The sequence below is a fragment of the Phytophthora cinnamomi genome (genome assembly GCF_018691715.1).
Source record: "Phytophthora cinnamomi strain GKB4 chromosome Unknown Contig104, whole genome shotgun sequence".
NCBI classification, from domain to species: Eukaryota; Oomycota; class Peronosporomycetes; order Peronosporales; family Peronosporaceae; genus Phytophthora; species Phytophthora cinnamomi.
Window position 1 is genome coordinate 54680 of NW_027151037.1, and position 25400 is coordinate 80079.

Consider the following 25400-nt stretch of genomic DNA (forward strand, 5'->3'; position numbering starts at 1 on the left):
TGTTGCTATATATTCGTACACGGTGGTCGCACATAGCTTGGTGGCTATCAACGGAAATAATAGCATACGCTGCAGTACCTAACTTAGGAGAACTACAGGCATCCCAACCTCGCGAGGAACGGTTGCTGTTCTCACTCGGCATCGCTCCTCCTTGCAGCAACAACCTCGAGCATCTCGGCAACGTCGCGCGACCTGAAAGGCTCCCGGTAGAGCTGTGCGTAGATCATGACACGACAAACAATCGAGGAGCTAGACACCAACATGCCTCAGCCGGCTGCGCCGATGCCGCGAACGACGCGAAAGGCTCAAAGTCATCCAGGCGAGACGTGCGTGTAACACAATGGAATTTGGTATACCAAGGACTGGGACTCGCTCGTGAAGATCACGTTTCGGTGCAGCGTATACCGAAGCGCACAGTGTAACGCTCTCCTTCACGTGTACGCCACCGGTGGATGTACAGTGACTGGGAAACGCACATGTCTACTGTCACAGTAGTAGGCCGAGCTCACGCTGAACGAGCTCAGCCTAATGCTGCGAATTGGTAGCACTTGACCGAGAAAGCTGATGTTGAATCTGTGACGACGGAGTTGTTGTAGAAGTTGTAGTTGTTGTATTTGTTGTTCTTGTTACGCTTGCTGCACTTGTTACTTGCGAAGCTGAAGCGCTGTTTACTTGCTACTACGGTGTGTGGCCTCTAGCTCACGTGCTATGAGGTCGCAGAGAGCCAACACACACTGCTTGGCCGGAGCAGTAAGGGAGCAGGTCGACGTGCTCACTTGTGGGTTGATTCAAGAATGAGAGCCCTGAGTTGTCGCGCCTGCTCGGCACTACAACCTTAAGCATCCCCACTCGTTAAACTACTCCTATACTAAAGCTAAGTCACAATAAAATGCAGGCATAGCATTGACCATGCTCGTTTTCTGGCGTACAATCACCTTCAAGTTCCATCTCGGTCTTCACTGGCTTCTCCTGTCTTCCGTCACTTTGATCCTATCATACTTCATGCGTTTTCCCCGTTTGTCTGTACCACGACTCACTCTGAAGCCCCCGTCGTGGTTCTCAGCTCGTTTTCGCCACATGTCCTCTTCCAAGATAAGGCCTCGGCTCACGATTTCTTGAGGGCCTTGCGCTTGTTAGTTTGGCGCTGATGGTAACGGGCGATGAGGTCTTGTACATACTGTAAATTTTCTGGTGGTTCCCAGGTCAGTTCGGACTGACCGAGCCATTTATGTGGTATTCCTTCTTCCCCTTTCTGTTGCGGTAGCCAACGATATCCTCAACCAGTTCGCCTTCACTACCATCTGGCACTCGAACCTTAAAAATATCTTGGTCCGGGCGATTACTGGCAATGTACGGTTTCAGGAGGGAAGTGTGGAACACCGGGTGAAGTTTCAGCCTCTCAGGCAATTGCAGTCGGTAGTAATCATGCCCAACCTGCTCGACCACATTGTAGGGGTCAATCCATCGAGGTCCTAATATTTTCTTGGTCGTTCCAGCATGAAAATCAGCTAAATTCGTCGTAGATAGCAGTACACAATCACCAACAACGAATGTCTGGGTTGGTCGATTATGATCGTAGTAGTGGCTCATACGATCTTGGACAGCCTGAACGTGCCGGCGCACACGAGCCAAAACATCTTGCTGCTGCTCCAGGAACTGTTCCTAGTCGAGGTTCATCGATCTGCACGCTAGTAATTATTCGTGACAGCGCAGGTGTTGCAGGCAAATAACCAATGTCAGCCTCGAAAGGTGACATGCCAATAGACGCTTTGTACCTTACGTTGTACGCGAACTCCGCGAGAGATATGTATTTATCCCAGTCATCGCTATTGCTGTTGGTGTACGCACGCAAATAATTCTCAATGGCCTGGTTCACTCGCTCCGTAACCCCATTTTCCTGTTGCCTGAACGCCGTAGTCAATTTCTGCCGGGTGCCTAACATCTCGCACAGGTTTGTCCACAGCTCCGACGTAAACTTCGAATCTGGGTCCGAAAGAAGCTCCTCGGGTATGCCATGAAGCACAAAGATGCGGTCACGATATAATTCTGCAGTCTGTCTTGTCGTTGCAATAGTTGTCGTCAGTAGAATGTGCACGCTTAGTTAATCGATCAATCACAACCATGATCGCATCGTATCCTTCACTAGTCTCAGGAAGTGCAACTATGAAATCCATCGCAAGATGCGTTCACCTCGCTGTAGGAATCTCATGTGATCGCAGTAGTCCTGGGGGCTTAGTATTTCTGCCCTTCGTTCTCTGACACACTTCACATGACCGGATATAAGCACGAACAGATTTCTCCATTGACCGCCAATAATAATCTCGCTCCACCAAACAGAGTGTCCTCTCCACCCCTGAGTGACCATAGCACTTGGCATCATGAATTCGTACAACAAGGCATCAATTCTCTCAGAAATATTCGGCAGAACTAGTCTGGCGCGTTCATCGCTAGGCGCTCTGTAGAATATTTGTTTGTTTTCGCAGCTGTATCGCTCGAAATGACGCACAGGAGGGGTTGTCGCAGCTCCTGCGGCGCTCAGATGGCGTTGGAGAGCTGAAGTGAACGGGTCGTCAGCGTATCGTTCCGTTGCTTCCTTCACGAGAGTCGCTAATCCCAACTCCACACGCTCTCGCACTTGCTTTCGCGTTAATATAGCCGCAAGGGTTCTTGCTGAACCTTGCATCCGCCACCGTAGTCTTTTCACCCTTTATGTAGCGAAATGTAATAGGGTACTCGCTGAGCTCATCGTACCAGCGGGCGATGCGACGCGAAATTGTCTTCTGCTTGAAAACTGTTTCAAGCGAGCGGTGGTCCGTATCAACTACGAAGGGTTTGTCCAATAGGTACACTCTCCACAATCGAAGCCCAAATTAAATCGCCGATAGCTCCTTCTCGCGAATGGAGTTTTTTTCTCGGCGTCTTTATATTTTCTGCCACCGAACACTATCGGGCGCGCGACTACTACATCACCCCTGGCCTCCTCCTGAAAGAGGACGCCACCAATAGCGTGGTCACTAGCATCCATGAGCAGTCCAATGGTTTGTTGAAGTCCGGAATTGCAAGCAGTAGGGTTGAAGCAATTTTCTCCTTTAGAGATAGAAAGTGTGCACGCAACTCGTCACTCCAGCTAATCACTCGCTTTGCAGGCCCTTTTAGCATGCCAAGCAATGGTCCAGCATCGGACGCAAAGCCTCGACAAAATCTCTGGATGTAGACCGCAGTACCCAGAAACGACTGCAGTTCGCTCCGGGTACGAGGTAAGGACCAGTCACGAAGTATCTCCACTTTCTTGGGATCGATACGAACACCACTACGCCCCACATAATCTCCTAGGCGGGGAATTTCATCGACGGAGAAAACGCACTTGCTAGGCTTCACGTAAAAGTTGTGCTCTTCAAGTCTTGTTAACACGCGATCTAGAGCCTCCAAATGCATGTCCAGTGATGCATCCTTGGAATACACATAGATATCATCAAAGTAGCATTGGCAAATATCACTGATATCTCTCAAAATACGGCGGATACCTTCATTGAATGTGGCCGGGGCATTAGAAAGTCCCATCAGCAACACAAGATATTCAAAAGCTCCATCCGGTGTTTGAAATGCCGTATACGGTATATCAGTCCCTCATCCTGAACTGATAATATCCGCTCAATAAGTCCATGCAGGAGTACCAGTACGCGCCTTGCATTTTTTCGATAATAGTATCCTTCCTAGGCTTGGCAGCATACGGCGAATTGTGTGAGAGTTCATAGCACGATAATCGTGTACTATCCTCCATCCAACTGACTTTTTCACGCAGAAAGTAGGTGCTCCATGCGGGGCCGTCAAAGGTCGAATAAATCCGGCCGCACGCATTTCTTGGACCCACTCCATAATCACCTTCTCTTGGCCTGGTGACTGTCGCCACTGCCGTCGAAAGTTGGCTTCTTGAGTGTCCACCTCCATTTTGTGCTCTCCGTGCTCTCGTGGCGGTGGACACGAAGGCAACTTCTGTTGGAAAACAAGTATGTGCTTTAATAGCACAGGGTAGACAGGGTGATCACTAAAAGCTTCAATATCAACAGCTTCCGGCTCTTTTCCGCTCTCCTTTTCCATTTTCGGGCGGATTGCGAAGATGCACTCGATGTCTTTAGGCTTACAAAGCATGCGCCGAAATTGTTTGGCGGTGATAAATTTTGTTGTTCCGGAAGTTGCCGAATAGAATCCGTGCGTGAAGTAGTCGCCCTCAGTCTCCTTACTCTTTCGTGGCGACACTAGTTGTCGCTGGCCTTCGACTTTCACCGCAGGCCGCTCTGGTTTGTGGAGTGTCTTCACTTTCTTCTTCTTCTTCTGTTTTTATTTTTCTTCTTACTGGTGTTGGTGTCCAGCTCCTCCATATTGTGCGATACACGAGGCTTCACGCGCTCATTGACCCTATCAATGTCAGGGTTCGTGGCTTTCAGCCATGGCATACCCAACAGAAGATCTTGGTCTTCAGGGACCTCAATGACGAGAAAGTCATTTATGTACGGCTCAAAATTATCCATGAACACCGTCAGTTTAACTGTTTTGGCTGGCACAGTCATGGTCTGTTTAGCTGCTAGTGTGATCTCCATTGGCTCTTTGTGGTCGACAACTTGATCCCACAATCCATTTGCTGAACAAAACCTAGGGCTGACGCCATCCATAGTAGCTCCACTATCGATAAAGTTTGAGTTGATAATGCAAATGTCCCTCGAGGAACAGTGCACTGTACTCTGAGTATGCAACAAACTATACAGTTGACGCTTTGTCTCATTGTTTTCTTGAATTTCATTTTTTGCTGCATGATCCATCAATTTCACAGCGTCAGAAGGACATACAATGCCTCGTCTTCCTGTCCACTGGAGTGCTCGACCTCCAATGGACGGGCTAGCTTGACTGTCCTTCGCTGTTGGACGGGTGATTCCGCTCGTCACCCAAATCTAGCGACTCCAAGTGTGCGTAGATTCGGCTGTGCAACTGCTGTTTCCGCTGCAAATTACGGGGCTTTTTCTCCGGGTGCAGCACCCAGCAAACCTCTACCTTGTGAAATCCACGTCCACGATGTTAGCAAAGGGTTCCCGGCGCCGTCGTGGTCCTACGAGAAATTTCCCCTGAAGTATTATGCCGGTGCTCAACTTTTTCGTTGTTGCGTTTTGATTTCCCACCGTGTTGTTTTCCCCCCGAAGCCACCATGATCACTACCGCGCTGGCGGATTGCTGGTGGTTTTTCCTGCAATTCATACTCGAGGAATCCTTCTTGCACGGCGGCAGGCAGGGTAGATGGCTGCTTTCGTTATATTGCAATTTTCATTTGAGTGTTTGGTCAATCCATTCACGAACATATTAATCGCAGGCAATTCATCAAGACCCACTACTCGTTGTAGCTCTCGAAACTTATATACATAGCCGTTATGCGCTCCAGCCTGCTTCAACTGCAGCAGTTGGTTACGCACTTTAGCCTGGAAATTCGGCTCGCGAAACTCTCATATCTTCTCAACCTTCATAACACTCCACCACTTGATAGTCGTGTCGTCAGTCATGTAGCGCTCGTACCAAACCAAAGCATTCTTTCGAACACACTGATTCAGTTCGCTAGGAAGACAGTGATTATCTCGATTTTTGTTATACGACAGCCCTTGTGTTGGAAGTAGGCCTCGAATTGAAAGAGGAACGAGTTGAGCTTGATTCCGTCAATCATTCCGTCAAATGTTGGTGGACTTACGTCCATCTTGCGCAAACGCGGAATGTCCACTGCATTTGCAGGTGCATACGTTCTCTCTGCATCGACCGGTGTCATCATGCTCACGTCAGCGGTTGCCGGAGGCCCGACAGTTTGTGCTTGAGCTGGGATCTGGGTCGGGATCGACGCAGGTGGTGCGGCAGCTGGGGTACTCTGTAGTCTAACCCGCGCTTGAGTCCGAGCTTCTGTAGCTACCTGTTGAGCTGTTACTGCAGCCGCTTGAGTCTGGTTCAGCGTCGTTGACATATTGTGCAGCGCTTGTACCAGAGTCGACAGATGTCCTTTTATTTCGGTCATTTCGTCACCGATGCTGTTGTTGAGGTTCGCCAATTCTGCGGTGACTTCAACTCGTAGACTATCATGAGCAGCCGTAAATTCCTGTCTTAAACCCGCCAGTCCAGTCTCAATTTGGTCGATTCATTGATTCGCTGTACGTCGGCTACATTTCGTGGCGCCGGCAGCTTTCTTCACGAGGTCCGTTCTCCAACTTCAAGAGACGACGTGCTGGTGCTGTATCGCTACGCAGGATACGTCGAGCCATGCTTCGTGTCGTCATTGCCATAAGCTATACAATCTCACAGTAGTACGCCGAGCTCACGCTGAACGAGCTCAGCCTAATGCTGCGAATTGGTAGCACTTGACCGAGAAAGCTGATGTTGAATCTGTGACGACGGAGTTGTTGTAGAAGTTGTAGTTGTTGTATTTGTTGTTCTTGTTACGCTTGCTGCACTTGTTACTTGCGAAGCTGAAGCGCTGTTTACTTGCTACTACGGTGTGTGGCCTCTAGCTCACGTGCTATGAGGTCGCAGAGAGCCAACACACACTGCTTGGCCGGAGCAGTAAGGGAGCAGGTCGACGTGCTCACTTGTGGGTTGATTCAAGAATGAGAGCCCTGAGTTGTCGCGCCTGCTCGGCACTACAACCTTAAGCATCCCCACTCGTTAAACTACTCCTATACTAAAGCTAAGTCACAATAAAATGCAGGCATAGCATTGACCATGCTCGTTTTCTGGCGTACAATCACCTTCACGTCCCATCTCGGTCTTCACTGGCTTCTCCTGTCTTCCGTCACTTTGATCCTATCATACTTCATGCGTTTTCCCCGTTTGTCTGTACCACGACTCACTCTGAAGCCCCCGTCGTGGTTCTCGGCTCGTTACCGCCACATCTACCTACTCAAGATCCAGAAGCCGATACAATTGACGTGACAAAACAAATGAAGCAAATAGTGGATACGTTGGTCATTATGGACCTCGCAGTGCTTTATTATCGAATCTGGAATGCGGTTAGCAAGAAGGTTTATCCTCAGGACGACGTTATCCGGAAGGGGTTTAGTGACGACCAGGTTAAAATTCGAGTCTATCGCATTCGATGCAAACACTACGGATCGCACCTGCTAGGTTTGATTGAGGTTCCACCGCTTTCTATGCTGGTGGGCAAGCCATTAAGCTTCTGCCAGTTTCACCAGTCTCGACCCAGCAACGATCCAACGGCCAAGACTCAGCGAATCATAGGTTGAGCCTACCCAGAACTTCGACAGCTTCTGATGTATCACAATGTATCCGTTTTTATTGATGGTACATTTCGCTCAGCCTCAAAGGGCTTTAAGCAGTGCGTTATCATGATGGTGCATAACAGACAGCGAATTGTGTAACGGGGTTACACGCACAAGTGGCTACAAGCCACTTGTGATTTTATCAGATAAGATATCTGTTAAAAGTTTAGATACTTCCTCACCTTGGTGTAAGTCACCCCCATGGATACATCGAAGTGGGCCACCACAATGAGTGGTCCACACCTACCCAAAGATCCTATTTTCTCGTAGGGGAAATGGTGTTCGCCCTGACCTGGAAAAGGTCAGAGTGGTTAATGAATGGCCAACGCCTTCAAGTGTCAAGGAACTGAGGCAGTTCCTTGGCTTGACCACGTACTTGTGCAAGTACGTGGGGGATTACGCGGGCAAGATCCGCCCGCTGTCACAACTTCTTAAGAAAGAAGCTGCATGTAAGTGGACAACCGATTGCCAAAAGGCATTCGATGCAGTTAAGCGGGGCTTGACTGAGGCGCCGATCTTGGCAGTGGCTGACCAAGATCGCCCATTTCACGTAGTGTGCGACGCATCCGATTTTGCGATCGGATGCGCGTTGATGCAGCCCGATCACGAGGGCCGTGATCGTGTCGTCTACTACCAATCGCGTCAGCTGAAGCCAGCTGAGCGCAACTATCCGGTGCATGACAAGGAACTCCTTGCCATGAAGTACGCACTCGCAAAGTTCCGAGTGTATTTGCTTGGAAGTAGACCATTTGTGGTCTACACCGACCATGCATCGCTGCGCACTGCAGTGAAGTCACCACACATATCACAAAGAATGGCGAGATGGCTCTCATTCTTTGCGGAGTATAACTTCCGGGTCGAATACAAACCCGGAAGATTGAATGTAGTGGCCGACGCGTTATCACGTCGGCCGGACTACGCAGAAGCTGCTGACGTCAATGGCATTGACGTCATGCGATCGAGCAAACCCACATCATCTCTGTTGAACGATGTGAAGGCCGCGTCCGCGCACGACGCGGACACGAAGCTCTTGCTGGCCTATGGCATAGCGCCTTCTGACAAGTCCCGTCAGAAGCTGCCCAAGCACCTTCGAGCGCGCGCACACCGCTTTCGAGTGCACGACGGAATACTGCTTTATAATGCAGTCGACGACAACGCGGATCGCGTTGCCGTGCCGAATGACCATGACCTGCGACTCAGGATCATGTACGAATATCATGATGCCCCCACTGCGGGCATCCACATCTACTGAGTTTACTCTTAGTGATGGCTCCCACTTTAAGTGGGGGAGGATCTACGACTGCAATACAGCAGCCGCAGAAAACCGCTGACACTTGCACAGTGTCAGCTGCAACAACGGACAAAACGCATGAGGCTGCGCAGGGTGCAGACTCCTCCAACAACAAGGACAAAGACCACGGGTCTGCGCAGGGCGCAGACACCACGAAGAACAACGCAGAGGCGGGGCCTCTAGCGGAGAGCGAGCTGAATGACTTCAGCTCGGATGCAATCAGTTTCGTCACCAAAAGACAAGCCGTGATTCGGTTTGTCCAAGACACAATAGCAGCTTCTGTTGATCAACAGAAGCTGAACGCAGACAATGCGGGCAGAGGCAACACAAATGAATTTAAAGTTGGTTCATTAGTTTTGTTAGCTACACAAAACCTGCCTAGACATGCAGTTTCGGATTTCGGAGCAAGCAAGCTTGCTCTGCGCTTCATCGGGCCGTTCACTGTATTGGCACGGCACAGCAACGCATACACGCTAGACATACCGTCTAGCATGCGCCTCCATCCGACATTTTACGTCGGACGGCTGAAGCCATACCTGCAGCACGAGCCACCTAGCTCGGCTGACCCGAAGCCTCGGCAGGAGCCGAGGCGGAAGCGGAACCCTTGGCCTTGGCGACGAGCAGCCTCTTCTCCAGCGCGCGGACGCGGTGGAGCAACCCCTTCATCTGGGTCCCCAACTCGACCTGGATATCCGAGGCAGTCTGCGAGACCGCCGCGACTTGGGCCTTCTGGTTCGCCAGCCCCTGCTTCAGGGCGGCAAACTCAGCGCCCTTCAGACGCTCCACGGCGGTCACCCGGTCGTGGAGAGGCGCGATCTGGTCAGCCCGGGGCTGATCATACCCGGGGCGTGTTCCCACCCCCGCCACCGCCGATCCGTGACGCCCGCGGCTCAACCCGCTGGATTGTTGAGCGGATTGTTGACCATAGTATCCCGAAAACGAACCCTCAAGGGGCTCGTTTTCGTATTCGTTGGAGAGGATTTCCTCCCCATCAAGATACATGGGAGCCGCGGAACGTCTTGCTGGAGGACGTTCCGGAAATGGTGAGGGTGTACGAAGAGCAGTACGCGCTGGTGCAGCGGAAGTAGTGCGAGCGCTGCGGTCATCGCTAGCGCCCGAACCCTCACGTGCTAAGAATTTAGCACGGAGCTCTTTGAGACTCTCGGGCGCACGGAATGACGTGTGCCCGTTCAGGTCGCGGTCGCTCAAGCGGACGGCGCCTGGGAATCAGTTCGCGCACTGAAAGCCCTCGGGCACAGCACACGGCACATTAGCCTCCTCCGCAGCAACGTGGAGTTGCTCCAACTTTCCACGCTTCGAGTACGTCTCGAAGCGATCACGCGCTTGCTTAATCCGATCACGGTAAGCACTCGGCCTCTTGTTGAAGTTTTCAACAAAAGCATTCCAGCTTTGACAAAGTGCCTGCCATTCGGGCACTTTGCTGCGAGAAGAGGTCTTCTTGCTTTGAAACCATCGGAGCTCATGAAAGAGTCCGATGTAGTAATCGCGCCTTTGATGCGTTTCCGCATCAAAGTGCAGCTCAGCAGCCACAGCGTCATCTTTGATGGCGCATACGTACAGCGGCACCTCATTCGGAGGTACCGAGTTCCCATACCGGTCCGAGATCTCGGACGCGGACGGCATCCATGGTTCGCGCGCTGCACCTGCAGCGCGCGGAGAACTGAGAGCTCCAGCGGAAGCAAGTGGGGTATCACTCTCAGTTCGCGAACGCTTCGAACTCGAAGCGTCCGATTCGTCCCCTTCACGCGGACGAATGTTCTTAGCGTGGGGGTCGGGCGATTCGCTCGACACTGAGTCTCTGCGCTTTGAAGACTAGTCCTCCTCGTCCTCCATGTCTTCATCGTCGTCCTTCAAGTCTTCATCGTCGTCGCCATACTTCGCCTTCTGGCACTCGAAGTAGTCATATATGGAGAGATGACTCTCCACCGCCTTCTGGTTCTTCTTCACTTGGGGCGCGCTCATCGTTGAATGAGCGCGGGTTTCTTCTCCAAACGCGGAGAATTGACGAATGGTCAATTCAGAGATTGACGTGCGGAGACCCCGCGCGTCTAACCTTAAGGGGGAGATGGTGTAACGGGGTTACAAGCACAAATGGCTACAAGCCACTTGTGATTTTGACAGATAAAGTATCTGTTAAAAGTTTTAGATATTTCCCCACCTTGGTGTAAGTCACACCAATGGATACATTGAAGTGGGCCACCACAATGAGTGGTCCACACCTACCCAAAGATCCTATTGGTAGAAAGCAGCATCTTTCTACCAATCAGAGACGTGCATATTAGCGGGGCTCTGACAGCCAGCCGCTGCCAACCCCTTTCATATATGATAAACAGTTTTAGCAGATTTAGGAGGAAGATCAATTTACAAACAATACAGTTCTCATTTTACCTAATCTAAGTCACTTGGCGTCTTTATTTGATTTATATTATACTTGTGTACTCAAGTATAATTAACTCAAGTTATTACTAAGTTCCTACGCTTCCTCATACACGTAGCGCAACGTGTAAGCAATAGTAGTGAGTCAAGTTAGACCCACTACAGATGGAGTGCAAGGTGGGAAGACTTCAATTCAAGTGGTGCTGGACTGGCTGACGGCAGAACGCAATTACGACAAGTGGCGCGGGGCTGATCGGGCAAACGGGAAGACGAAGGAGGCCCTGCTCAAGGAAATTATTTCGCGCTTAGAAGCTGCTGGCATCAAGCACCGTGACAACGCAGGCGTGCGTGAGAAGATTAGTTAACTGGAGACCAGTTTCCGGAAAGCTGAAGACTACCTTGCTGCAACTGACCAAGGCATCTCGGACGAGGCTACACTACGGGCTGCAATTTTGAAACGCTGTGCATATTACTACGAGCTACAAGACGTGATGGTGGACCGCCCGTCGGCCCGCCCCGAAATCACGTCTGATGCTGCTGAAAAAAATGATCAGATTGGCCAGAGGGGGGAGCCGCCGTCCATTGGCTATGATACATGCATCTAGACCAGACAAGAGACGTTAAATGGACCCCGTTGAAGAGCTTCTATTGCAGCAGACGAAAACATTTGAGGACCGTGAAAGCCATCGAGATCGCGTGATAAAAAATCAAATTCGTGAATTCGAGCCGAAGGGGAGGGAGGTACAGCTGAAAGAAGCAAAGGACAGGCGTGAACGAGCGCAGGCAGACATCGATCTAGCGTTGAAGAAGGTTCAGCTAGCGACTGCGCAGCGTGAGACTGCGGTTCAACTTCTACTTTTACGACACAAACTTCAAAAAGACGGGGTTGACCAAAATGAAATTGATTTAATGCTGCCGCTACCCATCTGTGATGGAGAAACTGGGGTTAGCAACGAAGAGAGGGTTTGGTTAAAGCGATCGAATATGAAGTCCCGGAGATAGGAGCGTCGTTCTTCACCATTTCTGGAGCAACCTGGGAGCTCATCGTTCCACTCCTCGTTGTCACTATCAAGCTCAATCCACTCATCTGGCATAGGGTCATTGATTGCCATGTTATGCAAGATCATAGCTGACTGAATAAGCCGAATGACGTCCAACATTTCTTTTTTGTTTTGTAGCCTGCATCTCAAATACTTGAGTAGCTGAAATCATCCTTTTAGCATTCCGATGCAGTACTCAACGCGTATGCGAATTTTGGCAAGCTGAGAGTTGAACCCGTCCTCCTTGACTGATAGTTGACTGCCCCGGACGGTCTTGAAGGAAGAAACCATTGCATTCGATGGTTGGTACGCGGAATCCCCCAACAGATACTCGTTGCTATCGATGTCCAGCTCCTTATCAAGAGCGAGTTTGCAAGTTCGCCATACACGGTTGTAATGAGATGACCCGGGCCAGCGAACATTTTCGTAGCGAATACGACACAGATCGTCACAGACAATTAATACGTTAATAGAGTATGAAGCTTTTCAAGAGTAGTAATCCTCACCGTGCTTCTGAGGTCGGGTACGCAGAGGGAAAAGCTTGCTATCAATTAATCCAATGTACCAAGGAAGCCCTAAATTACCTTCAATCCGTGCCGAAATTTCACGACGCTCCGCCGCTCCGGGCCAACAAATAACCTTGGTTTGAAGCTCGCCAGGGCATCTTTTGTACGTCTTACTAGCAACGATTCGGGCGTGTGACCACCTACAGATAGAAAATCTGCTGCCAAACCGTAGCCATCCATCGACTCTAACATTCGTAGCAATGCCATCAAGTGCACCTCAACACTCATTCGAGACTGCTTTCCAGGTGTACTGCGAAACACATCGTGGTCGGCGATAAGAGTGCATACCGCGTAAAATATTGTCTTTTCATCCGGAAGTGAAGCTGAAAGTTTTCTCTGAAATCCCCGTTAGATAGTACTCCATTCGAGACTCTGGACGCTCAAGTCGCTCGCGCCGGGATATATATCGCTTGGACGAGAGCACGAAGTACACCGCCATCAGCTCTTGCTCTTCCTCCTCCTCACTAGAATTACCGCCGTCTTTGATCATTGCTAGTTTATTCCCCCACACCTTTCGTAACGCAGCCAGCACCCAATACTTTCGGCTTCGCGTCGGCATCGTTCGAGTGGCGACTGCTGAAGATCACTCGTTTGAGTTCGTGCCTTGAAAAGCGTTCTGAAAAAGGTAGTCAGAGTTGCAGCAATCTTAGGCGCATTCTCAACCGGGCGCAGCATAGCGCATTTTTATGCATGTGCTGTTGCATCGGTTGAGAACGCCTATGTGCCCACCAAAGCGCACGCTGAACAGTTGGCGAAACCATTTGTTGAAGAGACGGCTATCAAGAATGAGCTCCGAGGACAACACCGCCGCAAGGGCTCCGTTTGCACAAGCTTGAAGCCTAGCGGTCGCGACACCGGTGGCTCTCCATGTGCGCGCCTCGCGGACTGTTGTGGGTCAATTGCCAAATCGGCACCAACATAAGAAAGCAAACGCTCAAAATCAGCAGAGCTCATTCGATAGTACTGATTGAATTCCCCCTCAAGCAACAAACGTTGGGCGTGCAGGCCCCAATCCAGACGCTCACAAACCACGAGCATGCCACATTCCTCCTGCACGATTTGAGCGACGAAGCAGATGACAAACACAGAGACTGCCAGCAACATACCGCAAGTATCCAATCTGCCATGGGCCCAAAATCACGATAGGGTATTAGATTCTATCATCCTCGCTCACGTCGGCTTCTATTGCCGCTGTCTGGCACGGAGGTTGTGCTCCCTCCACATCCCCAAAGTGCCCCTCGCCGACGGAGTCAGCTTCAGTTCGTCCCTACAACAACCACCATGGCACCTATCAGCCTCCATCCCACCACTAAAACCAACAAGACTGCAACCTACAGCGCCGTGGACCCCTCAGCAAGGAACTTCTCGGCTGGCAGAAGCTCAAGCTTCACGGACTCGAACTTGTCGGCCGGCCCGGCGTGATACAGCACCCTCAGCTGCTCCGCCGAGCACTGTGTCTTGATATGAAACGCTGCACAGCACACAGCATAACACCCAGCGTCAGTCTCCCACACCCTCGTCTCGCAAGAGCCTCCACCTACAGAAGCTGGGCGTGCAGGCTTCCGTCTGCAGCACGACGCCGAGCAGCTCGGGCGGCTGCTGCAGCTGCGGGGCCACGTTCACCTCCTCGTGCACCTCCGTCACGATGGAGCGGAAGAACTCGTCCCTGGCCGCGTCCTCCAGGCGCCTGCGGGCGTCCTCCTGGCCCTCGTCCTCCAGCGTGCGCAGCGCGTCCTGCGTCAGCTGCACGTGCGCCGGCTCCGGGTGGCCGCCCGGCGTGTCCAGCAGGTCCTGGTACAGCCCCACGCTGCGGCTGCGCTGGATGAGCGCCACGTGTGCGTCCGCCGTCTCCAGCACGGCCGCCACGCCCACCTTGCGCGACAGGAAGGCGAAGGCGTCGCCCTGCGCTTGGCCGTCCGCCAGCAGGCGCGGGACCAGCGTCGAGCAGCACGTGCCCAGGTACGCCGCGTAGTCCGTGAGCCCCCAGTCCAACTGCAGCCGCCCGCGCTGCTCGGCGTGCAGCGCCTGCAGGCGGAACTTGGACGCGTTGAAGAGCCGCGGCGACTGGCGCTGCAGCGCCTCGAACGCCTGCGCCGCCTGCCGCTCCACGGCCGCGTCCGGGTGCGCGCGGCGGTTGAAGCGCGGCGACAGACGCACGCGCACCTGCTCCCTTCCCAGCGGAGCCTCGAAGCGCTGGACGGTGAAGCTCATGAGGCGCCGCAGCGGCAGCAGCATCGTCGAGGAAGAGTGAATGTCGCCAGCGTACGCTCAAAAGTGCGGTTACTATGTGGGCCACACACGTATTGAATTCAAAGAGGTACGTAAACGGTCGAAAATAATGTTGAAGAGAGAAAAAGGTTGGTAGTAGTTGTCAGAGGTCGCGTGCGCACTTCAATCCGTACTGCGACTCGGAGCTCAACCCTGGCCGCATTCTTCAATAATCAGAGAAGGATGCAGAGCCTGTTCCACGGCGTGCGCGAGTACCTGACGCCGGTGCTGACCGAGTCGTCGTTCGAGGACAAGGGGCTACTCACGCCCGAGGAGTTCGTCAAGGCCGGAGACCTGCTGGTGTACAAGTGCCCCACGTGGCGCTGGGAGAGCGGCGAGCCGAGTCTGCGCCGCTCGTACCTGCCCGCCGACAAGCAGTTCCTCGTTACGCGCAACGTGCCGTGCCGCCGCCGCGTCACGGCGCTGGAGCAGAGCTACCAGACGGAGCAGGCCGTCGAGGGCGAGGACGACTGGGTGGCCGCCGTCTCCTACGCCAACGACGGCGAAGGCGCCGACGCCGTCACGGACCTCAGCGACGAGATGGGCGACGTCTCGCTCTCGGACAAGCCTGGCCAGACGCAGCAGCCTGGAGGCATCCTGGGCGCCATCGTGGACGAGCACTTCGTGGGCGGCAGCGCTGCTGCGGAGCCGGAGCTGCGCGACCTGAGCTCGTACGAGGAGGAGGACAACCTGGTGCAGGACGACGAAGCCGCGCTGGGCAACTACCTGGTGGCCAGCGAGCCCGACGACGACGCGGACGACGCTATCCTGCGCACGCGCACGTACGACCTGTCCATCACGTACGACAAGTACTACCAGACGCCGCGCGTGTGGCTCTTCGGCTACGACGAGCGCAACGCGCCGCTGAGCGGCGACCAGATGTTCGAGGACATCATGCAGGACTACGCCAACCGCACCGTGACCATGGAGCCGCACCCGCACCGCAGCGCGCTAGTGCACGCCTCCATCCACCCGTGTCAGCACGGCGCGGTCATGAAGCGCATCATCGCCAACCTGAAAGCGCGCAAGCCGGGCGAGGCCGAGACGGAGCAGCAGCTGACTAACGAGATCCGAAGCGACCAGTACCTCTTCCTCTTCCTCAAGTTCATCCAGTCGGTCATTCCGACGATTGACTATGACTACACGATCGAGGTGAACGCCAAGCAGTGAGGCAGAATTTCTTGAGAAGTTTGCCATTCGGACCAAAATTGCATGTTACCACGACAGTGAGGCCGATCTACTACTAAATAAGAGCGGCTTGATGGACTGTTTGCTACGCTCACAAGATTTCTGGACAACATAGCCCCGTCGGCGAACGGGAGCCTTGTGAACTTCGCGTGTTTGTTGTTGTAGAGCTTTCGCTATTCTTCGTGCGTGGTTGCCCTCAGCACTTTTGCTGCTGCTAATCTGCTAATCTTGGCTGGGTCCGATTTGGTGATCCCTCTTTTGACAATGAGGTCTGGCCGAAGAGAACGCGCATTGCTGGTGGCGAGTGGTGTGGCTGCGGTAGTTGCCAAAAGGAGGGAGGAGGGCGCATTGCGCTTGGGTCTGGAGGTGCAACGAGGCTTGATTGGACTCGAGTATCACGAGACCTGCGCCGAATGGGTTATAATAGCATCATTCACCGTTCTGCGCGACCGGAATCAAATGTAACGTGGCGGAAAGGTGAAGTGTTTGGCGGCATGATAAACACTGGGTTTGTACAATACACTCACTGTCGCAGGCTATGGTCCCGAAGGTCAACGGCAACGATAATGATTATGATTATGATAATGATACCTGTAGACGTTTCTGAATTCGAACCACCCTAATTCACACAGAGAAGAAGCAAAGTTGATGACCTGCTTACTGGACATCTCGTTTTGCTAGCTACCAGAGCTCGTAATCGGGTACCCGAACCCGGGTAAAATGCTTACCCGGCCGGGTATACCCGAACTTCGGGTAGGGTGCGGGTACCTGAAATCATCCTCAGGCCAGCTTTCACTCACGAGAAAAAAATAGTGTCCTACTGTTTCACCCGCAATACACGACCTTCGGACGCACTGCTTGAACTGTTGGAGTTAGCGACCTTGAAAACTAATGCCGGGAACTCACAAGAAGATCACCAAAACGAGTCTCAGCATTACATCATGGACCACAGGAATTACGCTCCTTCGAAGCCGCTCCACTACGACAGTGTCGCGTGAATTAACTATGCGGACATCCCAGCAAAGTATTTCCCCCCGTTTCATCGTCAGGTTGCACCAAATTTTCCAATCTTACTTACGAAAGTAAAGTTTAATTTCTGAAGTCGGTCCACGAAACACGTATTGGTTTCCTAGAACCCCTCGCTTTTGTTAGTGCTAATTCAGAAGTGAGCTACTAGCTGTTGTCTTATTGCTTGAGATCTCTCTACAATTAGGCTTTCGTGGTCTCGCCCTCATTTCGTCCTCCTAGTTACTCTACATCAGGTCGCGGCAGACGCGTTGAAACGCTTGTGTGAGTTTACTGTGTCTCCACACTCAATTTGGGAATTGGTCTGAAGCTCGAACTTTTGGTGAGGCCAGTGATTCAGTGGCGCCTTCAAATATAAATATAACACCGTTTTATCGCTAGGGGTAGGGAAGCTTAAAAGGTCATTCTCCAATTTTTTAGTAATATCGCCAATATAGAAAAATGCGAGCCAGCGTAACCTGTGAAACTTATGATTTCAAATAATGGTGCGTTGACAATCCAATAATTACACCAAGTCTAATCCTGGATGCTTATCAACGACGTCGTTTGTGAAAGCGTATCTCATTCGCGTTACGGTGGAGAGCTTCATCCGATTGGCCAAAAGTGCGCTAGCCACGCACCTCGCTCTTCCCCACACATTCATATTCACCAGGCATCCAGCAAGGCCGGTAGGTCGCCACAACCACCCGCCCAACCCAGCTCGCCGCTCGTAGCACTTCAGTGAATACGCCAGCACGTGATCACCTTGATGGAGACCAAATCCGTACACCTGTACAGCACCAAACACCTGCAGAAGCTACATCAATGACATCACTACATGGATCAAAGCGACGAAGCAATCTACAGACATTTTTTCTGTGCTGACGGAAGTCTCAATCTCGATGTGTTTCTCCCTGAACATTTTGGGGCTATGCTATCGCATAAAATGAATGAGAGCAAGATCAAGGTAACTACGCTTGGTGGCTACAGAAGTGCACTAAAGGATGTGTATCGTCAGAAGCAAATAGCCCTGCCAACAGAGTACTTAGATGATCTAAAAACATTTTTAGAGGGCTGAAGAGGGTGGAGGCCGATGATGACCAAGATGGACGCACAGTATCTAGGTCGTGTTGTCGCCGGGCTTCGTCAAAACAGTGCTGCGCTACCTCCGCATTTTACCGATCCAAACGACGCCTTCGTCTTAGATTAAACCAGGTGATTAAACTTGGTTGTCCTGAATCCGTTGGCGTCTGACTTCCTTTTTGTATTATAACTTTTGCGTTTCTTGTGCGTTTGTGCGCACACGATTTCGTTTTACCCCTGGCTATTTTTCGATACAACCGCTGTTATTCTGAGCTACCTTCCAGAGTGCTTGGGGTCAGATAGCTACCGTAATACACGAAACTCAATACCACCCTGTATTACAGATGCAGCACAAAGATGCGGGCACAAGCACGGCTCTGATGCTGCTCGGCGAGCAGCATTATATTAAACGCTACTAAAGTGAGTAAGCGGTGCGCGTGACGGCAGGAAGTCAAGCACGGCCTCGACATCCTTGTGCATGGACACTCCATAACCCCAACGACGTTACGACGTCGGCAATCGGGGCTGGTAGAAATACATACAGCGTGTCTAGCACAACCACTGAGCAAAATGGTCTCGGCAGAGAAGCCAAATTCGATGCATGCACTCCTATCTACATGTTGAGTAAAACTGTCTCGCGAATTGATTTGCGACGATGTTGCCGGAATTCATTCAGGACATTAGACCATTTGAGCTGCTCATTGCTCCTTTGGCGGTTTTTTGGCGTGGCATCGCTGATCGGAAGCTGTGTCATTACACCCTGAAGCATCTCGCGCGCTTGTTGAACGCTAGGTGTTGCTATCCAGGAACTTCTAGGTATTTTGGCTTGTACCTCCATCATCATACAGTGATAGGTGATATTGTTTGTCACTTCCTACTGGTGGTGAGGTCCTGCCATTGCAAAAAGCGGTAAGAACTAACTTGCCCACATGTTTCGCCACAGCACCCGTGCTCTCAAACGCACATCAAACCGGGGGTGGGTGGGTGAACGACTGTCTATTTGGGGATTATTTTTGTCCTATAGTAGCCTGGTATGCAAGGCGTCGTGACAAGATAGATCCATCCGGCTGTCTGGTGGGTCTTTCGCAGTGAGACTGTAGGCTGCCGTTTGGAGGATGTAGCTGTGAATTGGCGTCGCCGCGGTCGTTGCTGTCATGTACCGGAGGTCGTACGTCTTATTTGTCCGGATTGTCGCCATGTGGACTACTGGCTGGAGTTCTGGAAGCGGAGGTTCGCCCCTTTGGACACTGAAGAATTGGCCGAGGAGCGTATTAAGCTCATCTGGGCTGCTGCGGGTTGGTGGGGATGGGGTTCTTTGGCTGTTGCAGATCACAGTCATGCGCCCTTCAATGCGGACGTATGTCGTCTCTGGTTGGGCAGTGCGAAGCCGTTCTCTCATCCCGTGTGTAAGAACGCCCCGCGCCCTGTCGCGGCTAGTGTTGGCTGTCGTGGTGTCAAGGCTGCCCGCTTCGATAGCGCGCCACTGTCGATTGTGCTGGTGGTACATGATCCAGCCCCCCCCCGCGCTAGCTGCTGCGTCCAAACACACATCAAAGACATGCCGGTAATATCAAATCTAAGCACCCTGACCTATTTACTCTCAATTCTGATCTACATCGCGCTGACGACCTCGGGCAATTCTTGCTGCCACTAAAGAACCGTAGTGGAGGTGTACCAGGACAATTCGTTTACACTTCGATGCGTTCAATCCTGTTTGATATGTAACGAGGAAATGGGCGGTCAATGATACCTGAGTTTGCTGCTGATTTAATGATATATTTTAAAGACTTGAAGCGCACCATCGCGCAACGAAATCACGATGCTGGTGTGGAGTTAACGGAGGCGAAAGAACCTATGTCGTTTTCTGTTTTACGATCGCTTTGTGCTACGTTCCTCAAGCATGGTGATGAAGAGTTTTGTTTTGCTAATGTAATTTTACTGTTGAGTTGGAATCGTGCAGGGAAGACAGCATCAATCCATTCCAGCAATATCAGTTGGGATGGAGACACGTTGGTATTCCTTTAGGGTATATGATAAATTATGAAGACGGCAGGCGGCCTGGTGATGTTAGGCACGTGTATGGCAATCCATTCATCCCGGAAATTTGTCCTGTGCCGGCGGTAGAAATATACGCTGCTGTTCTGGGGATTACTGATTCAGAGATCTTCCCCGGAGGTAACTAGTACGACTGGTTCTCGTAAATTTTATAACGAGTGATGGTGAAAGATGAAAGGAGAGTATTGCTAGAAAATGAGGGGTTGTTAGCGTCAGATATCGGGATCCATTCTGCTCGTGAAGGGTCGAGACTTTTGTTTCATCGTGCCCAAACCGAGGTCCTTCGGCTGCGGCTATATGCATCAGAGCTGGGTAAAAATTACCAGGCGTACAAGACACTTACATTTGTTACAAGGCGGCCGGTGATTGCATCGTAGGGCGCTATGTGACTGGGCTACTATTTGATGATCCTGGATTCGCTATAACACCGCCTTTTTTTCGATGTCGACGACTTTGTTCGCGATAGTATTCATTTGTGCTTTAACAATTTGCCACCGCGTTTACTACGAACTGGAGGCGTTTTTATGGCGTCTCTAGTTTATCACAGTGAATATCTACTCACAACACTGAGTGCACAACACCCTTTGTGCCGCAATGCCTTTTTCGGAAACGCCAGGATCGTGTCCCAGTTGCAACAACAGCTGGTTTGTCGAACAGCACGTGCATCGGATCGAATGAGGTCCACTGGGGTTCCTCCGCACGTTCATTTACCGGTAGCGATAGATAATCAAGCGGAACAACTACAGCAGGTATCGTTGTCTGTTGGGGGGCTAGCGCCGACCGTGGTGGAGCTGATGAAATCAGAAATGTCGCGCTGTCAAAACACTGGGTCAATATGAGAGGTCAGTGCAAGTGTATCGCAGGCGCATTCGGATTGCGGAATATTCGAGCTTGTAGAATCCGTTCGAAACCATTTCCCCTGTCTGTTAGAACGCAGTGTAGAACCTGATGAATCTCACGACCGACCCGCCAGTGAACATAGCGGCGGATCTAACACTACTACAGTGCTGGCGGATAGTATACTGTCACCCCGATTTTTTGCTTTATTTTATCCAATACGAGGCGTTTTTCGACGCGCTTTTGTCCAATCGAAAGGGCGATCTCATACGAAGCGAACGCTACTCGATTCATTTCAATCTGACACGTACTTGCGATGCAACCGTAAAAAATGTTGAAGTTGAAGTTGACGTACCTGGCGGTTACAATACTGCCAGTTCGGTTTGCGCGACTTGTACTGGTTGTTTGACGCTTGAATTGCACTCAGTACTTGGTCTTAGCCCCATGGAGCTCCAGCATAGCGATGCACCTCTTTGGCATAGACTCAACCAGTTTTGTGATGAGGTCCTGCCCGATCGCAGCCCACGATGCCTTGATCGTCTCGATGAGGTCTTCACGTGTCTGAAATTGTCGTCCGTGAGCGTAGACAGCACGAGCCAGGACCCCCCACATATTCTCTATGGGGTTCAGGTCGGGCGACTGTGCTGGCCAGTCCATCACGTCCACGTTTTCCTCCTTCAGGAACTCCTTCGTGGCCCCTGAAGTATGGATTGAGGCGTTGTCCTGTTGAAAGACACACTCTCGGTCGTACACGCGGTCAATGAACGGCAGCAAATACTCTGAGAGAGTATAGATGTACCGCTCACTGTTTTGATTTCCCTCTAAAATCACTAATTCAGACTTACCGCTAGCACAAAATGCAGCCCAAACCATGACACTTCCTCCGCCACTTTGGCGAGTAGAGTAGATCTCGGGTTCGCGGCGCAAATCGTGCCAATAGTACTGCATGCAGTCTGGCCCGTCCAGATTGAACTTTTTTTCGTCTGAAAAGACGCAGTTTCCCCATTTTGTCACGTCCCAGGTCACCTTAGCTCGGGCTCACGTGAGACGAGCCTCCTTGTGCTTCTTAGTCAACACAGGCGTAGCTTTACGCTTCTCGTAGTTCGTGTTAGGATCCGCCTGAAGGATTTCACGGATCCGCCGCGCGCTTACAGGTAGCTCCAGCGCCATTTTGAGCTCCGCAGAGCTGAGTTGACCCTTCGAAGCTTCACGAAGCAGCCGGCGACGTGCCTTCGGCGTGAGCTTTTTGGGTCTTCCCGATCGTTTAACCTTGGTGTAGCCCTCTGGATCAGATAGGAAGGCGTGTACTACGGGTCTAGAACGCTGCACACGTGTCGCTATAGCTCTTTCGCTCAGTCCCGCCTCAGAGAAGGCCGTTATCCGGTGCTGCTCTCCTTCGGTAAGTTTGGTCCCCCTGGGCATGCTGCTAACACGAATACATGACAAACAATACAATAGCATATGCACATTTAATTGCTGATCACAGGGCTAGAAGCGGATGCGAAAGCAACGCCTCCATATCAGTAAAATACGCACCGGCAGTATACTAACCGCCAGCACTGCCAAGCGAAATTCAACTCAGCATTTGCTACGAAGGAGCGCCTGTGCTGGGATGATGGCCTCGACATTTACGCGCCTTTGGTTCTGTTACAGCACGTCACGTCGCGACATATTCCACGAGTGTACATCTTCATAGTCTTCTCTCCGATGCCATTGACTTTCACCGCCTTCACCTGGCTAGCATAGTTCCGTCACCATAGTGTGACGGTGCCGACAACGGCCGACGGCAGCCGACAGCGTCGTGATTGGTGCAAATACACGTTGAGATAAGAAATTCATCTAGTAGTCAAATTTCAATTGGCTGTGGTGGAGTCCACACCAGAAGCGTTTGAATAAAGCACACACCAAGTCACCGCCATCGACTGACGAGGGTGCCGGCCCCGCCAGGCAGGCGGGGGAGAATGAGCATCACCGGGCCCCAGGAGGAGGAGGGCGGGGAGGACAAAGAGGGTGACAAGCTGGAGGAGAGTGGTGTCCAAGAGGGGGGGGAGGCGGCCGGGAGGAATGTAGCAAGCAGGATGAGGCCTACCAGCAGCAGAGGTGACGCCCCCCCCCAAATAATTGGTAATTGGTCCGGTTCAACGCTAGTCGTTCATGTCGTGCTGGGCGAGTTAGAGAGCATGTCCAAGAAACTCGGTCGAGTTCGCGATAATAGTTGACACGTCATTGTTAATTTCCCAAAGCAGTATGACAGTCGATACAAAAGCTAAGTAAATTGTCGGCTACATGGCAGATATTCGTATTATAACTTAATAACTTAGATTCACTACGAGCTGGATACATATTTTGTTGGTATTGCCGACATCATACGTGCGCACGGTGTCGGCAACAAATAAGCCTATCCCTAAATGAGATGGTTGGGAGACCACCGGCACCGCGAGCATGAATCACCAGGTGATTCCTGCTCGTCAATGCAAGGCACAGGAGAAAACCCGACCAATCAAAAGCACAAATCATTACACGTGGCGACGCTGGTTTACTTCATGGTACTTCCAATCAAAGTTTGAGAGGTCGAACACCATGCGGTCGCGCCCTGGTCAGTGTCGCTACTGCGACAATGCTCCACGGAAGTAGGAGCCGTTTAAGATGGACATCACAGTGAGCCTACTGCGTATGCTGACCTCCGAGCGACGGCGTCGTAGCCCGCGCGCTCTCGACGCAGCGTCTTTTCGTTGTAGCATTATCTCAAGTATGCGTGCTTAGCCGAGCACCCCATGTAGCCGATTCCAGTCTACATCCGCCAACCGCTCGCACTCCTGTATATGCAACCATGTGTATTATTCACATTAGCTTGCTATGACTCTAGTAGTGTAAGCTCATCTAGTTTGGGTAGGATTCTGTAGCGTTGCCTGATGTACGAATTTGAATGTTAGCTCGTATACATTCGAACCTGCTCCGCAACATAATCTCGTCCACATTCATACAAAACGTCCTTGATTTTTGTTAAGGGCAAGACATATATTGCAATCTCCAGACCTAACTACTCGCCAAACTCCAGTGTCGACACCTCAGCTTTCCCACTGTCACGCAACGTTTAGTTCGTCCAGCCTCTGAGCGTCTCTCGGTACGTTGTGCTGAGGAATAGCGAACAGAGAGCAACTTTTTGTCGTTCTGCAACCGCTAGACTTTTTGTCCTAACTAACGTTGTACGTGCCATTCTTGTTGGCAAGCCGTCGTCATAGGCGTACCCTGTTCAGCCCCTTAGTGCTGTTTGCATCGGTGGAGCCGGGGAAGGACCACCAGCCTGAGTTTCCTCGTAATCGTTGTTTGAGCGTGGGTGGGCCTCTTCCGGGTCAAGGTCCGTGTCGGTCTCCCAGTTTCAGGTATCGTCGTCGGCTACATTGAACAGTGCTTCTAAGTCCTTTTGTCCGCGAAGGGAAGGTAGGTGGGGGGGGCTGCTAGCTAGACGAGAAAACAACTATGACAGGTCACACGAACTGTTTGTGGCCCCTGCGTTAATGTATTTTACAGGTCCGTGGAGACCTGTTAGGTTGTACAGTGTTTTGCCGTCATCCCGTAGCTTTTAAATTTGACCAATCGTATCTTGCGATTAGGCCTCTCATCGGTCTATAAATCACTTCAGACGACTAGTAGTCAAACGGTTAACATTACTTAGCGGTTAAATCGATATTACTACCAATCCTTGCTTCGCATACGTCATACCCATCTTTCATCGTTCTGCGTGCGCAGGCAAATGGTCTCCAGAAGTTGTGCTGGACGTGCGTGTGCGACGAGTACATCCAGAGCAAGCTGCAACAGCACATGAATGCCACGCATGGGGAGGCGTTCGGCGGCTTCATACAGTACCAGGGCCGCTCGAGCGAGGCGAGCGGCATAAGAAGACCGAGGTATATTGCGATGAGTGTAGCCTGCGGTTCAGCAACCAGTGGCTTAGATCACTACGGAGAAACAGAGCCTTGACAGCGGGGGGGGGTCAAGATGACCAACAGCGTCGGAGTGACGATGGAGGAGAGTGGGGTGATCGGTGAGAAGAAGCCGGCTCTATTTGGTGATGCAGGGTCGACTGTGTTTGGGGCTGAGAAGCTGTGGATGAGAGAGAAGGACAGAGAGGTTGAGGGGAAAGCAAGTGGTTCTGCGGCCGTCAGGAGCCGTTATGGATGAGGAGAAGCGGATGCGCGAAACGGAAACGACGGCTGGCACGGCAGAACATCGCGCACGCGAAGGTTTCGTTCCGAGACTGTCGGCTGGTGCCCGGATGGATGCGGATCACATCATTTAAGGATTGATGACCTCTTGTTGGGCGCCCGGATGGATGCAAACGCGATGGTTTGCGAGTTGATGGCCGTGA

At 51.7% G+C, this 25400-nt stretch overlaps 3 protein-coding genes across 3 annotated transcripts; 1 reads left to right on the plus strand and 2 right to left on the minus strand.

Annotated features, from left to right (window-relative positions):
• Positions 1-13777: 13777 nt before the first annotated feature.
• Positions 13778-14830, minus strand: IUM83_05891 (NUDIX hydrolase domain-like; the record flags this gene model as incomplete). Its single annotated transcript, XM_067930053.1, has 3 exons — positions 13778-13862; positions 13931-14066; positions 14137-14830. 3 exons carry the CDS (start codon positions 14828-14830, stop codon positions 13778-13780), a joined length of 915 nt encoding a protein of 304 aa, XP_067782578.1.
• A 216-nt stretch (positions 14831-15046) lies between these two features.
• Positions 15047-16033, plus strand: IUM83_05892 (Autophagocytosis associated protein; the record flags this gene model as incomplete). Its single annotated transcript, XM_067930054.1, has 1 exon — positions 15047-16033. One exon carries the CDS (start codon positions 15047-15049, stop codon positions 16031-16033), a length of 987 nt encoding a protein of 328 aa, XP_067782748.1.
• Positions 16034-21454: 5421 nt separating this feature from the next.
• Positions 21455-22453, minus strand: IUM83_05893 (putative retroelement; the record flags this gene model as incomplete). The annotated part of the gene is made up of 3 exons (XM_067930055.1): positions 21455-21878; positions 22074-22123; positions 22184-22453. The coding sequence occupies 3 exons, from the start codon at positions 22451-22453 to the stop codon at positions 21455-21457; spliced, it is 744 nt and encodes a 247-aa protein (XP_067782725.1).
• Positions 22454-25400: the final 2947 nt, after the last annotated feature.